Source organism: Tachypleus tridentatus, chromosome 10, assembly GCF_004210375.1.
Source record: "Tachypleus tridentatus isolate NWPU-2018 chromosome 10, ASM421037v1, whole genome shotgun sequence".
Classification (NCBI taxonomy): Eukaryota; Metazoa; Arthropoda; class Merostomata; order Xiphosura; family Limulidae; genus Tachypleus; species Tachypleus tridentatus.
In genome coordinates, this window is record NC_134834.1 from 119,353,369 (window position 1) to 119,370,683 (window position 17,315).

Here is a 17,315-nt window from a genome sequence, read left to right on the forward strand (position 1 = left end):
ACAGTACACATTACGTGCTTTGTTGCTATTTTTCACAAATATGTTGCATAAGTTATAAACACATAGGTTCTTATTGCTTAGCTTTTGGTCACATTTGTTCCCATAAACATAACAATCATGGGTATGGTTCAACATAATTTTCTGGAATCAAACCCGCATACGACCTCTGAGACGGCCTTCTAGCCACCCTGGCTCTCTTGATGGACGAACTGGAAATTTATAAAACAAAAACTGAAAATACAGAAAATGAAATAAAAAAGACAAATTTACTTTTAATATACATTTTAACAGTAAATCTTTAACTCCTTCTATTCCTTGGTTGGGGATCAGTGAAATCTTAACAGCTTCTATTCCATGGGTAAGGATCAGTAAATCCTTCACAACTTCTATTCCATGGTTAAGGATCAGTAAATCCTTCACAGCTTCTGTTCCTTGGTTGAGGATCAGTAAATCCTTCACAACTTCTATTCCATGGTTAAGGATCAGTAAATCCTTCACAGCTTCTGTTCCTTGGTTAAGGATCAGTAAATCCTTCACAACTTCTATTCCATGGTTAAGGATCAGTAAATCCTTCACAGCTTCTGTTCCTTGATTAAGGATCAGTAAATCCTTCACAGCTTCTATTCCATGGTTAAGGATCAGTAAATCTTTCACAGCTTCTGTTCCTTGGTTAGGTATCAGTAAATCCTTCACAGCTTCTGTTCCTTGGTTAAGGATCAGTAAATCCTTCACAGCTTCTATTCCATGGTTAAGGATCAGTAAATCCTTTATACCTGTGACTACTTATGAGGTAATTAATTAATGTTACTTCATACAAGATTATAAACACATTATTTAATTTTTCAATGCCAATAACACAGTTAATAACGTGACACACAAACTTACTATATTCGGTTGTTTTAATTAGTTAAAATAACAACCATCTAATGTACAGGTACTTACCATCTTCAATTATTTCGTTTGGTTCAAAAGTGAGCTCTGTAATATTTTCACCAACACAAGAAAATAAAGTTCGAACTCGACTGAAAATAAGACAAAAATGACAAAGAATTACAAGTTTTAGTGATTACAAAATGTCAGTTAACACACACTAACTCTTACAGTTTACACTAGTTGTAGTGATTACAAAATGTCAGTTAGCACACACTAACTCTTACAGTTTACACTAGTTGTAGTGATTACAAAATATCTGTTAAGACACACTAACTCTTACAGTTTACACTAGTTGTAGTGATTACAAAATGTCTGTTAACACACACAAACTCTTACAGTTTACACAAGTTGTAGTAATTATAAAATATCTGTTAAGACACACTAACTCTTACAGTTTACACTGGTTGTAGTCATTACAAAATATCTGTTAACACACACTAACTCTTACAGTTTACACTAGTTGTAGTGATTACAAAATATCTGTTAACACACACTAACTCTTACAGTTTACACAAGTTGTAGTAATTATAAAATATCACTTAACACACACAAACTCTTACAGTTAACACACACTAACTCTTACAGTTTACACTAGTTGTAGTGATTACAAAATGTCAGTTAGCACACACTAACTCTTACAGTTTACACTAGTTGTAGTGATTACAAAATATCTGTTAAGACACACTAACTCTTACAGTTTACACAAGTTGTAGTGATTACAAAATATCACTTAACACACACTAACTGTTACAGTTTACACTAGTTGTAGTGATTACAAAATATCTGTTAACACACACTAACTCTTACAGTTTACACAAGTTGTAGTGATTACAAAATATCTGTTAACACACACAAACTCTTACAGTTAACACACACTAACTCTTACAGTTTACACTAGTTGTAGTGATTACAAAATGTCAGTTAACACACACTAACTCTTACAGTTTACACTAGTTGTAGTGATTACAAAATGTCAGTTAGACACACTAACTCTTACAGTTTACCCTAGTTGTAGTGATTACAAAATATCTGTTAACACACACAAACTCTTACAGTTTACACTAGTTGTAGTGATTACAAAATATCTGTTAACACACACTAACTCTTACAGTTTACACTAGTTGTAGTGATTACAAAATATCTGTTAACACACACTAACTCTTACAGTTTACACTAGTTGTAGTGATTACAAATTATCTGTTAACACACACTAACTCTTACAGTTTACACAAGTTGTAGTAATTATAAAATATCACTTAACACACACAAACTCTTACAGTTAACACACACTAACTCTTACAGTTTACACTAGTTGTAGTGATTACAAAATGTCAGTTAGCACACACTAACTCTTACAGTTTACACTAGTTGTAGTGATTACAAAATATCTGTTAACACACACTAACTCTTACAGTTTACACAAGTTGTAGTAATTATAAAATATCACTTAACACACACAAACTCTTACAGTTAACACACACTAACTCTTACAGTTTACACTAGTTGTAGTGATTACAAAATGTCAGTTAGCACACACTAACTCTTACAGTTTACACTAGTTGTAGTGATTACAAAATATCAGTTAACACACACTAACTCTTACAGTTTACACTAGTTGTAGTGATTACAAAATATCACTTAACACACACTAACTGTTACAGTTTACACTAGTTGTAGTGATTACAAAATGTCAGTTAACACACACTAACTCTTACAGTTTACACTAGTTGTAGTGATTACAAAATATCACTTAACACACACTAACTCTTACAGTTTACACTAGTTGTAGTGATTACAAAATATCACTTAACACACACTAACTCTTACAGTTTACACTAGTTGTAGTGATTACAAAATATCACTTAACACACACTAACTCTTACAGTTTACACTAGTTGTAGTGATTACAAAATATCACTTAACACACACTAACTCTTACAGTTTACACTAGTTGTAGTGATTACAAAATGTCAGTTAACACATACTAAAATGTAAAGTTCTACTTACTATCCATTATTGGATGACTTTTTAGATTTTAATCTGTAAAAAGAAAAACGTTCAGTTCACAAAAGAGATGGAAATAAAACTAAACAGTAAAAACAACTAATATGATACCAAGGGTGTGTTATAACAAAACTAAACTAAGTATTAACGAATAAGATACCAAGGGTGTGTTATAACAAAACTTAACTAAGTATTAACTAATATGATACCAAGGGTGTGTTATAACAAAACTAAACTAAGTATTAACGAATAAGATACCAAGGGTATGTTATAACAAAACTAAACTAAATATTAACAAATATGATACCAAGGGTGCATTATAACAAAACTAAACTACATATTAACAGTGGGAGTTTCTTAACTTTACTGTTTCCAAGGTACCTCTACTTTTCCATTGTCACTGAGATCCTGTAGGTCATTTCTTAGTTTTCATCTTTCAATGGTATTGGTCATTTCTCCAATATCGCTGAAATTCTGTATCATGTGTATATCATGACACAGCATGTCAGTGAAAATTGGATGTACTACAAGTTTCTCAGAAGGAACAGAACTAAACATGACTAAACAGGACCCCAGTGACACTTGAAGCAGAAGAAATACCTTTAAATAAAGTGAGACTTTTTATATTGTTAGTTTTCAGCAGTTTTACTTCTTCATAGTTAAAAACTGTATCTCTTTAAATTTATTATGTTTACAGTAATAAAGTGTTTATTAAGTAACTGAAGAATAGAACTCACATCTGATCTGCTGGACCAACTGAAGAGAAGCTATCAGTAGCACCTGTTGAAAAAATACAATAACAAAATTATTCATTTGTTTCTTAACAACATAAACACCTCTTAAACAGAGAAGACTGTTAGAGTGTAACTTACATAAGATATATAAATCCTTTATATGGTAGTTGAAGATAAACTAATATTTAGATGTTCCTTTATATGGTACTTGTCCTGTGATTCTAAACTAATATTTAGATGTTCCTTTATATGGTACTTGTCCTGTGATTCTAAACTAATATTTAGATGTTCCTTTATATGGTACTTGTCCTGTGATTCTAAACTAATATGTAGATGTTCCTTTATATGGTACTTGTCCTGTGATTCTAAACTAATATTTAGATGTTCCTTTATATGGTACTTGTCCTGTGATTCTAAACTAATATTTAGATGTTCCTTTATATGGTACTTGTCCTGTGATTCTAAACTAATATGTAGATGTTCCTTTATATGGTACTTGTCCTGTGATTCTAAACTAATATGTAGATGTTCCTTTATATGGTACTTGTCCTGTGATTCTAAACTAATATTTAGATGTTCCTTTATATGGTACTTGTCCTGTGATTCTAAACTAATATTTAGATGTTCCTTTATATGGTACTTGTCCTGTGATTCTAAACTAATATTTAGATGTTCCTTTATATGGTACTTGTCCTGTGATTCTAAACTAGTATTTAGATGTTCCTTTATATGGTACTTGTCCTGTGATTCTAAACTAGTATTTAGATGTTCCTTTATATGGTACTTGTCCTGTGATTCTAAACTAGTATTTAGATGTTCCTTTATATGGTACTTGTCCTGTGATTCTAAACTAATATTTAGATGTTCCTTTATATGGTACTTGTCCTGTGATTCTAAACTAATATTTAGATGTTCCTTTATATGGTACTTGTCCTGTGATTCTAAACTAATATTTAGATGTTCCTTTAGATTGTCCTGTGATTCTAAACTAGTATTTATATATGGTACTTGTCCTGTGATTCTAAACTAGTATTTAGATGTTCCTTTATATGGTACTTGTCCTGTGATTCTAAACTAGTATTTAGATGTTCCTTTATATGGTACTTGTCCTGTGATTCTAAACTAGTATTTAGATGTTCCTTTATATGGTACTTGTCCTGTGATTCTAAACTAGTATTTAGATGTTCCTTTATATGGTACTTGTCCTGTGATTCTAAACTAGTATTTAGATGTTCCTTTATATGGTACTTGTCCTGTGATTCTAAACTAGTATTTAGATGTTCCTTTATATGGTACTTGTCCTGTGATTCTAAACTAATATTTAGATGTTCCTTTATATGGTACTTGTCCTGTGATTCTAAACTAGTATTTAGATGTTCCTTTATATGGTACTTGTCCTGTGATTCTAAACTAGTATTTAGATGTTCCTTTATATGGTACTTGTCCTGTGATTCTAAACTAGTATTTAGATGTTCCTTTATATGGTACTTGTCCTGTGATTCTAAACTAATATTTAGATGTTCCTTTATATGGTACTTGTCCTGTGATTCTAAACTAGTATTTAGATGTTCCTTTATATGGTACTTGTCCTGTGATTCTAAACTAGTATTTAGATGTTCCTTTATATGGTACTTGTCCTGTGATTCTAAACTAGTATTTAGATGTTCCTTTATATGGTACTTGTCCTGTGATTCTAAACTAGTATTTAGATGTTCCTTTATATGGTACTTGTCCTGTGATTCTAAACTAGTATTTAGATGTTCCTTTATATGGTACTTGTCCTGTGATTCTAAACTAGTATTTAGATGTTCCTTTATATGGTACTTGTCCTGTGATTCTAAACTAGTATTTAGATGTTCCTTTATATGGTACTTGTCCTGTGATTCTAAACTAATATTTAGATGTTCCTTTATATGGTACTTGTCCTGTGATTCTAAACTAATATTTAGATGTTCCTTTATATGGTACTTGTCCTGTGATTCTAAACTAGTATTTAGATGTTCCTTTATATGGTACTTGTCCTGTGATTCTAAACTAATATTTAGATGTTCCTTTATATGGTACTTGTCCTGTGATTCTAAACTAATATTTAGATGTTCCTTTATATGGTACTTGTCCTGTGATTCTAAACTAATATTTAGATGTTCCTTTATATGGTACTTGTCCTGTGATTCTAAACTAATATTTAGATGTTCCTTTATATGGTACTTGTCCTGTGATTCTAAACTAGTATTTAGATGTTCCTTTATATGGTACTTGTCCTGTGATTCTAAACTAGTATTTAGATGTTCCTTTATATGGTACTTGTCCTGTGATTCTAAACTAGTATTTAGATGTTCCTTTATATGGTACTTGTCCTGTGATTCTAAACTAGTATTTAGATGTTCCTTTATATGGTACTTGTCCTGTGATTCTAAACTAATATTTAGATGTTCCTTTATATGGTACTTGTCCTGTGATTCTAAACTAATACATAGATGTTCCTTTATATGGTACTTGTCCTGTGATTCTAAACTAGTATTTAGATGTTCCTTTATATGGTACTTGTCCTGTGATTCTAAACTAATATTTAGATGTTCCTTTATATGGTACTTGTCCTGTGATTCTAAACTAATATTTAGATGTTCCTTTATATGGTACTTGTCCTGTGATTCTAAACTAATATTTAGATGTTCCTTTATATGGTACTTGTCCTGTGATTCTAAACTAATATTTAGATGTTCCTTTATATGGTACTTGTCCTGTGATTCTAAACTAGTATTTAGATGTTCCTTTATATGGTACTTGTCCTGTGATTCTAAACTAGTATTTAGATGTTCCTTTATATGGTACTTGTCCTGTGATTCTAAACTAGTATTTAGATGTTCCTTTATATGGTACTTGTCCTGTGATTCTAAACTAGTATTTAGATGTTCCTTTATATGGTACTTGTCCTGTGATTCTAAACTAGTATTTAGATGTTCCTTTATATGGTACTTGTCCTGTGATTCTAAACTAGTATTTAGATGTTCCTTTATATGGTACTTGTCCTGTGATTCTAAACTAGTATTTAGATGTTCCTTTATATGGTACTTGTCCTGTGATTCTAAACTAATATTTAGATGTTCCTTTATATGGTACTTGTCCTGTGATTCTAAACTAATATTTAGATGTTCCTTTATATGGTACTTGTCCTGTGATTCTAAACTAGTATTTAGATGTTCCTTTATATGGTACTTGTCCTGTGATTCTATTCTAATATTTAGATGTTCCTTTATATGGTACTTGCCCTGTGATTCTAAACTAATATTTAGATGTTCCTTTATATGGTACTTGTCCTGTGATTCTAAACTAATATTTAGATGTTCCTTTATATGGTACTTGTCCTGTGATTCTAAACTAATATTTAGATGTTCCTTTATATGGTACTTGTCCTGTGATTCTAAACTAGTATTTAGATGTTCCTTTATATGGTACTTGTCCTGTGATTCTAAACTAGTATTTAGATGTTCCTTTATATGGTACTTGTCCTGTGATTCTAAACTAGTATTTAGATGTTCCTTTATATGGTACTTGTCCTGTGATTCTAAACTAGTATTTAGATGTTCCTTTATATGGTACTTGTCCTGTGATTCTAAACTAGTATTTAGATGTTCCTTTACATGGTACTTGTCCTGTAAGTACAGTCGATGTACTTTCAGTTATTATTGACATATTTAGGACAAAAACAGAAACAATTTCTTTTTCATAATTTCTAAAACGTTAATCGTACCAGTAAATTACACTTTCAACTCCCATAATTCGAGATATTTCTTTTTGACAAATTGTTTATACATACTTGTAAGACAGACATATCTTTACTAAGAGCAAGATGTTTTTAAACCACGTTATTTATTCATAAAGAAATTAGAAAACACTATTTAAATAATCAAGCCATACAGACAGGAAGACTTTGATTCTTATGTATTTTTAATATTTCTATTTCCAATGTTAAAAATAAAAAAAACTTTTATAAATCTACCACAATACATGACACTGGTACATCTGCTAGTAGTAAAAACCTGCCTAACACCTATGAAATAATGATCAGTTAGGACTAAAACACTGCATAACACCTATGAAATAATGATCAGTTAGGACTAAAACACTGCATAACACGTATGAAATAATGATCAGTTAGGACTAAAATACTACAGAATACTTATAAAATAATGATCAATTAGGACTAAAACACTGCATAACACGTATAAAATAATGATCAGTTAGGACTAAGATACTACCGAATACTTATAAAACAATGATCAATTAAGACTAAAACACTGCATAACACGTATGAAATAATGATCAGTTAGGACTAAAATACTACCAAATACTTATAAAATAATGATCAATTAGGACTAAAACACTGCATAACACGTATGAATTAGGACTATTTTGGCATCTATTTAAATACAGAGCTAGAAAAAACTTTAAACAACAGAGAAAAGGGTAAGCTGCAAAGAAAGCGATTAAGAAGTAATCCCGAGGTTTTTCTAAAGCATGCTTTTGTTTAGTCAGTTTACATGAACAAGCAAAAAAACAAAATAACCAATTCTGTTATGGCACAGGATTTTAACCCCCTGACAGGTAAAGCATACTGTAACAACTATTTAAGTTACCCATAATGACCCGTCTTTGCATCATTCCTGCATTACCCCCTGCCCTGTGGTAAATCATGCTCTCCATTCCTGCCCTATTCCCAGACCCACACACACCAGGTAGCTTGCCCCCTTCACTCACACCATGGGGTGGGTCAATCTTACTTGACTGAGAAGACTGGTTAGACGTAGTTCCTGGTCGAGAATTGAGAGACTCGCTGCTGCTGCTACTTGAGGCAGGTTGTTGTTTGTCTGAGAGTTCATAAAATGGAGAAAAATAAAATATTTATACTATTTACTTATCTATATAAATAAAAACAAACAGTTGCAGGTAATTTCACTTCTGGTAAGTTAACTCTCCATGCCAAAAAAATAATTCATGGAAACAGAAAGCAAAATATATTTAAAAACTCTACATTAAAAATGACATTCATTAAGTATTGCTAAATGTTACAAACATCAGTTCCCTTTGTGGCTCATCACAAATCTTATCTGGATTGTATCTAGAAAGAAGAACTTGTAGCCATTCATTCATATCTTTCTGCTCATTTTCATTGTTATTGTCACCTCAATCAAAACTAAATTTTCTCCAACTGTGTCAAGCATTCTTCTCTCTTTGGAAATGAAATTAATTTCCAAAGGTTGGAATGGACTAGGCATCACCAACAATGACAACAGTGCCATCTTCTGGATGTTTAAACATTTAAATACGTTGCTAAACTAGATCTTAAAATCACGTAAATTACATTTTAAACAGTGAGTCAGATCTTAGTTTATGTTAAATTAAATACTATTACTACAAAAAGCAGAATAAAGACATCAGTGAATGGTTGCAAGTTCTTGTTAGATGCACTACAGTTACCAATGACCATTATGGGCAATTCTTGTTAGATACAGTACAGTTAAAAAGAATGACTGTTATGGGCAGTTCTTGTTAGATGCACTACAGTTAACAATGACTTATGGGCAGTTCTTGTTAGATACACTACAGTTAACAATGTCTGTTAAGGACAATTCTATTTAGATACACTACAGTTAACAATGTCTGTTAAGGGCAATTCTATTTAGATACACTACAGTTAACAATGTCTGTTAAGGGCAATTCTGTTTAGATACACTACAGTTAACAATGTCTGTTAAGGGCAATTCTATTTAGATACACTACAGTTAACAAGAATTACTTTTATGGACAGTTTTTGTTAGATGCACTACAGTTAACAAGAATTACTTTTATGGACAGTTTTTGTTAGATGCACTACAGTTAACAAGAATTACTTTCATAGGCAGTTCTTGTTAGATACACTACAATTAACAATGTCTGTTAAGGGCAATTCTATTTAGATACACTACAGTTAACAATGACTTATGGGCAGTTCTTGTTAGATACATTCCAGTTAACAAGAATTACTTTTATGGACAGTTCTTGTTAGATACATTCCAGTTAACAAATGACTTATGGACAGTTCTTGTTAGATACACTCCAGTTAACAATGACTTATGGACAGTTCTTGTTAGATACACTCCAGTTAACAAATGACTTATGGACAGTTCTTGTTAGATACACTCCAGTTAACAATGACTTATGGACAGTTCTTGTTAGATACACTCCAGTTAACAATGACTTATGGACAGTTCTTGTTAGATACACTCCAGTTAACAATGACTTATGGACAGTTCTTGTTAGATACACTCCAGTTAACAATGACTTATGGACAGTTCTTGTTAGATACACTCCAGTTAACAATGACTTATGGACAGTTCTTGTTAGATACACTCCAGTTAACAATGACTTATGGACAGTTCTTGTTAGATACACTCCAGTTAACAATGACTTATGGACAGTTCTTGTTAGATACACTCCAGTTAACAATGACTTATGGACAGTTCTTGTTAGATACACTACAGTTAACAATGACTTATGGACAGTTCTTGTTAGATACACTACAGTTAACAATGACTTATGGACAGTGCTTGTTAGATACACTACAGTTAACAATGACTTATGGACAGTTCTTGTTAGATACATTCCAGTTAACAATGGCTTATGGACAGTTCTTGTTAGATACACTACAGTTAACAATGGCTTATGGACAGTTCTTGTTAGATACACTACAGTTAACAATGGCTTATGGACAGTTCTTGTTAGATACACTACAGTTAACAATGACGTATGGACAGTTCTTGTTAGATACACTACAGTTAACAATGACTTATGGACAGTTCTTGTTAGATACACTACAGTTAACAATGACTTATGGACAGTTCTTGTTAGATACACTCCAGTTAACAATGATATATATCCTACATAATTATAACTAATGTTTAATGTCATTTTTAAAGCTGACATTATTATATTTAGTATTTTAATATATTTCACTTTCAATATCAGTAATTTTTGTTTTAATATTACAAGTCACCAAGTTCAGTTTAGTTACTGTGTTTTGGACATCTTTAAAGATTGTAACTTGACTTGTTAATTCAATCTTCAGAGTGTAGGTCACTGGAATAAAATGTATATACACAATTTAGAACTGACTGTTTCGTGTTATAAGTTGTTTATATTATTTTCTAATTTCAGTGGAAATGTTACAAGCAACAAATACATGAATGATGTTCAAACTACTTGGAAGCTACATAGTAAAGACTAAAAGAGTTGTTTCTAGACTTTATAATAGTAAAGACTAAAAGACTTGTTTCTAGACTTTATAAAAATACCAATGAAGTAAAAAGTTCAATGACATTATGCATGTAGCAATAGTATAAGAACTGGTCGTTACACTACCTCATTGTCACTACATATCAGATATGTAGAAAATTTCTCATCAGTTATTATAAGCACAAGGGTGCATAATTTCACTAGCCTTATATATTTTTAAACTACTTTAAATAGTTGGGTATTCTACTTGCAGTACAATCTGTGAGATGTTTAATAAGTAGCGTGATTTTTGCTTACCACATAAGGGATTAAACACTACCATAGGTCTACGTTGAGGACCACCTTGGGGCTGTCCACCTACACTTTGAGAGGTCTGTTGATGACCAGGATTTGTTGGTGATGTTTGATTGACAAAGCGGGATGTGCAAGCATGTTTCGTTGTATGCGCTATTCACGGCTTCAAAATAAGAAGGTGGGACAGCTGGGCGTAAGCTAGGATGGTGCATGGAAGATGGCACACTACTGACTGGGACTACGGGGGAACGGCTTGAATCTGTATTGGTCAATGTTCCCCTACTTCCCTGTCGAACCTCAGGCTCGGCATTACTGGTGGAAGAACCATAATGGTTCACGTGCGATGCTGGTGATCGGGAAGAAATCTCTTTCTTCCGTAATTCCACAGAATCTAATACTGATCCAAAGATCTAAAAATGAAATTATAAGTTTTATATCTTTTTGTACTTTTTAAGGTAACAAGCTGAAGTAGCAATAAACAAACAAAATTAAAACATTTATTCTTTACATTTACCAGAAAGAACACAGTTATACCATTGTCTGACTAAAATACTGTATGTGTAAGAAACATCAGAGACAGAATAAACAAGTGATATCTACAAAAACAGTTTTAAAATAAGGTAAACAACAACATCTGTAAACATGTAACTGGTCCATCTAGTCATGTCATAGAACGATTTCTAAATATTTAAATATGCAATGATAAAATGACTATATTAACTCCTTTCTTAGTGATTTTAGTACATGCATGTTGCAAACATTTACTTTAGTTACATGAAAGTTCTGTAAGTTCTACTAAACTACAGAAAGTGATGAATAATGATAAATTATTAAACAAGTTTGTGAGATGATCCTGAAAGTTGTAATAAACTACAGAAAGTGATGAATAATGATAAATTATTAAACAAGTTTGTGAGATGATCCTGTAAGTTGTAATAAACTACAGAAAGTGATGAATAATGATAAATTATTAAACAAGTTTGTGAGATGATCCTGTAAGTTGTAATAAACTACAGAAAGTGATGAATAATGATAAATTATTAAACAAGTTTGTGAGATGATCCTGTAAGTTGTAATAAACTACAGAAAGTGATGAATAATGATAAATTATTAAACAAGTTTGTGAGATGATCCTGTAAGTTGTAATAAACTACAGAAAGTGATGAATAATGATAAATTATTAAACAAGTTTGTGAGATGATCCTGTAAGTTGTAATAAACTACAGAAAGTGATGAATAATGATAAATTATTAAACAAGTTTGTGTGATGATCCTGTAAGTTGTAATAAACTACAGAAAGTGATGAATAATGATAAATTATTAAACAAGTTTGTGAGATGATCCTGTAAGTTGTAATAAACTACAGAAAGTGATGAATAACGATAAATTATTAAACAAGTTGACAAGATATTTTTGTAAGTGCTACCAAATCCTAACCAGTAACAATGAATCCACAAGAGTAAATAAAGGTAGGTATAACCTTACAAATGTGAAAGAATTGTATAGCAGAAAATGCTTTTATTAAATTCTAGTGACCAACATTTTAACGACATATCACCAGATATTAGTGACTATTGGATTTCTTAACTGAGTGTTGTACGTGTTGAGCTGTTCAGAATTCTTCTAGTTTTACATGTTATTACCTTATCACAGTTTTCGATGAGAATTTCTACCACAATATTTCCAAACTTGATGTCCATGATGGATGCAACTGTTTCTTCCTCAGGTCGGAGAAGCGTTGGTCCGAAACAGACACCAAGGTTAGAAACTGTCATGAGGTTCTTATCAGAATGCTGAGCAACCCTGAACGCAAACATACTTTATTATTCAACATATATTTACAGTTACCTTACAAATAACAAACTTTACTACACAACATTTACTTATCAGTATCTTACAAACAACAATCTATTACATTAGATATATTTATGGATATCTCACAAGTTAGTTGTTTGCCAACTAGACTATCTGGTTGAATAAACAAGCAGTAAAAAGCTGCACGTAAATCACAATAAAATGTGAAAATCAGACAATTAAACAGGTAAGACTTGAGTAAATACAGAAATACCAACAAACTGTAAGACTGAAAACACAATCATGTTGGACAGCATCAACATCATCAATGACACGACCCAATATCAGGGTTAAATCATTAGAAATTGTGTCTAAAATGGTGACATTGCTCAAACAACAGCACAACATGGACAATTGTGACTTGAGTGTCACCAAGACCACATATTGACAGGCCAGTCCCAATGAAGAGGATAAGTAAAAAAATGTGACCAGTGCACAGTCTACTACAAAATATCTTCCTCCATCTGACCTTTACAGAAACTAGATAATCAAAGAACCAGAGATTCAGCCTTGAAAAACTTATGAATTTACTCACCCCAAACTGAATGCCAACTGATGTGAAGCCAGGTCCTAATCATAAGACTATAGTCCAAATACAAGAGAGACACTGCTGTCACAGTGCCAGAGCAGGTGGACTTTGCTGTGGTGTCAGCAAGTTTGTTACCAAGAATACCAACACGGCCAGGTATCAATAAACAGAAGATAATGAAACGTGGGCCAGTTGTTTCTGATAATAACAGGATGAGAACTTACATTAAGTGATTCCAAGGCCAACAGAGAGGTAAGAGAATCTGTGTAAATGGTACAGGTGAGTGTACTGCTTAGCTTATACATGATCCAAGGCAAGAGAAATGACATACAACTCTGCACTGAACACAATCTGTGGTAACATGGTAGAGCTTACAGAATCACCTGGTTTTGAACCATATGTACAACAGACACAGAAGAATGCTTTGAAAGACATTCAGCAAAGAGAAGACAGTACTTCCAATCAGATGTATTCACCTCTCTCAAATGACCCAAGTGAATATCATCAGGTCTGACTGATGTAATATCAGACTGATGAAGAGCAAGCTTAAGTGTAAATAGGTGATTATAATAGTAAAGATGATCTTCCTCACAGAAAAGGAATGATTTCTCAGTGTAAGACTTGATGGCCAAGAAGGTGGAGGAAGAGACATAAGTACTAGAAAAATAGAACTTTCCCCAAGAGTATTAACAATAATCTGTACTTCAGGTACTTCCCAGCCAAATGGAAACAAAATCAAAAGTGGATGAAACGAGAGCCCTACATCCCAATTATCTTTCCAATCTTTTCCCCAAACAACTTTGTAACTGGTGGTAGAAGAGATGCCAGTAATGAACTTAATCCAGAATTCCTTCTGGCTTTACTGCCTAACCAGTCAGACTCAGGCACATTCCTGCTGGAAAGAAAAATGGTCAGAAAGAGTGGGACAGCTACAAAAGGTATCCCAGTACTATTTAAGAGTTTTCCATGCCTGATGGCAGACACGAAACCCCATTAGATAAGGATGACAGAGGAAACATCATATGATTTTGGAGGATATAATAAACAACCATTGGAACTATACAATGAGTTACTACTTCCACTTCATTAATAGATGGAAGGATAAAAACAGCAAGATCAAGTTCCAAGAAAACAGTGAATAATAACCAATTACCGTGCTAAACTTCAACTGTGGCACTTGACTTGGGTGGTGTCAACCACAGCTAATCTTACTCAAAATGATGAAGAATGAGAAAAAATTATAGAAGAACAGAGAGATTAATAACAGTAAAAGACTGGTCAGGAAAATGGGTACATTAACCAGTATCAGGAAAAGTTGTGATCTGAAAGCATATACTCTACAAAATGAAACCTCCTATCAATATCACCAGTATCCCATAGAGAATTATGTCCTTTAAAGTCTCCCAAGATGAAGACAGCAACTATTCTATAAAGGTATTAAAATTGGTCATAAGTCTCCCCTGGAGAAAGCAGAAGAGACCAAACAGTAATCTTATGACCCACAGAGAAACGTGTGCAACCTCTAAGGGTGTATCAAGTGACACAGACATGGTGGGTATGTGCTGGTCAACCAGTAGTGCCACAAACCTGTACATCACACAACCTGTCATTCAGAAAACTGCCAAAAGGTAACAGTAAGTAGGTTTCAGGAAGAAACACACAAACCAATAGGAATTCATCACAGCCTTAAAGACATCCAAATTAAAATGAAAACTTCAACAGTTTCATTGTATCAATGTGGCCATTTTATTTAGGTGGAGAAGAACTGATAAGAAAATCCTATTTGTGACAACAACATTTGTTTTGAAGAAAAGGTTTGTCAACCTACATGGAACCTGCCTGAGGAATATTGGGCAGATCCTGTCAAAGGATGAAAACTCAGACACTGAAGACAAGACCAAATAATGATTCCGCACCTCAGGGATGACTGGTTGGTTAGTTGGATCATTTGGCGTTTTAGGACACAAAGCAGCTAGGCTGTCTGCACCAAACATTCAGTAAAAAGTTAAAATTAAAGAAAATTTAGTAAAATTCATAAAAGAAAATTAAGGCAAAACAAAACAAAGTTTAAAAAACACATAAATAGCATAAAACCAATGTTTACATCTATTCTACAACGTTATGAGAAAAACTAAAGTTCTACAAGGTGTAAAGGACTTTTTGTAGCATAACTGTAATTATCATAACTCACCAGGAAGACCAACAAATAAGTACAAAAAAAACCACTGCCAGTCAACTGAAGTTGGCCTTTCCAGTCCAGGTTCAGAGTTATTTGATGTTATAGCCATTTTCTAATTTCAAATCGAAATAGATGGACTTTGATTCTTAAAGGGAATCACATTAAAAAGGTCTAATGTATAAATTAAAATGTATTGCATTAAAAAGATTAATGGCCTTTCAATGGCGAATACCAACATGGCCTGGTATCCAGAAAAACTGGAGAGAAGTAGATGTTAATGAGAAATGGGCCAGTCGGTTATGAATATCAGCGAGAACAGGGTGTGAGCCAACGTGAAGCGATTCCAGGGCCAGTAGAGAACTAAGCGAGTCAATATAAATAGTGCAGTTTGAGTACTGCTTAGTTTCTATGTGATCCAGGGCAAGAAAAATGGCGTACAGTTCAGCAGTGAACACAGAAGCTGTAGAGGGATTCTGCACACAACAAACCATGGCAGAGCCCACACAGTCACCTGATTTTGAACCATCTGTATAAAGAGGAATGGGAGGATGGTTCGAAAGATGTTCAGCAAATAACAGACAGTACTTCCAATCAGAAGTGTCTGCTTTTCTCAGCTGACTTAAAGAAAAGTCACATTTGGGGTCTATAAGAAGCCATGGCAAGGATAGGCTGACCACTGGGTACAGCAATGTTATCCAAGGTTGTTTGGTTGATTTCGTGTTTTATGGCACAAAGCAGCTTGGCTATCTGCCAAAACGTCAGGTAAAAGGTAAAATAAATTAAATGTAGTAAAATACATAAAAGGAAATGAAGGTAAAACAAAACATCATTGATAAACAGAAAAAGTATAAAACCAATGTTGACACCTAGTTTACAATGTTAAGAGAGAAAGCAGAGTAAGAGAAGTTGTAAAGGACTTCCTGTAGCAGAATGGTAATGATCATAACCTGCCAGGAAGACTAACAGGTAATTACAAGAACCACTGTCAGTCACCTGAAGTTGGTCTTTCTAGTCCTGGTTCCGGGTTATGTGTCATAACAGCCATTATCAAAAGGTAAAGTAATAAAAGTTTTAAAAGACATGTAGCAAAATCGTAATAAAATAATAATCAGAGTTATCTGATTTGGAACCATCCGTATAAATTGGAATAGAAAGATTGTTCAAAAGATGTTCAGTAAATAAGAGACAGTACTTCCAATTGGGAGTATCTGCCTTTCTCAGATGACTTAAAGAAAGGTCACATTTGGGGACTATAATAAGCCATGGTGGGATGGGCTGACCAGTGGATTCTGCAATGTTATCCAAGGACAGATCCAATTCATCAAATTGCGCCTGGATGCGAAGGTAAAAAGGAGCAATGGTAGATCATCTGTTCTGAATAAGTATGACCCACTGAGGAAGGAAAACACATCCCCAGGTGGGATGCTTTGGTGAGGAATGAAGTTTCAAAGAATATAGTAAAAACAGTTGCAAACGGCAAAGGTGCAGAGAAGGTTTATGAGATTCTACATATAAG

At 33.0% G+C, this 17,315-nt stretch overlaps 1 protein-coding gene across 4 annotated transcripts in view; it reads right to left on the minus strand.

Annotated features, from left to right (window-relative positions):
* Positions 1–3,674: 3,674 nt before the first annotated feature.
* LOC143230172 (rho GTPase-activating protein 26-like) overlaps positions 3,675–17,315 on the minus strand; it is an 86,765-nt gene continuing 73,124 nt past the window's right edge. For all 4 annotated transcript variants that reach the window (XM_076463256.1, XM_076463258.1, XM_076463259.1 and 1 more), the window contains 4 exons: positions 12,881–13,040; positions 11,241–11,647; positions 8,453–8,539; positions 3,675–3,717 (listed from right to left, as the gene is read on the minus strand). In XM_076463256.1, coding sequence (XP_076319371.1) covers positions 11,270–11,647; positions 12,881–13,040 — 538 coding nt within the window. In that variant the 3' untranslated portion in view covers positions 3,675–3,717; positions 8,453–8,539; positions 11,241–11,269. The remainder of the gene's footprint in view (positions 3,718–8,452; positions 8,540–11,240; positions 11,648–12,880; positions 13,041–17,315) is intronic.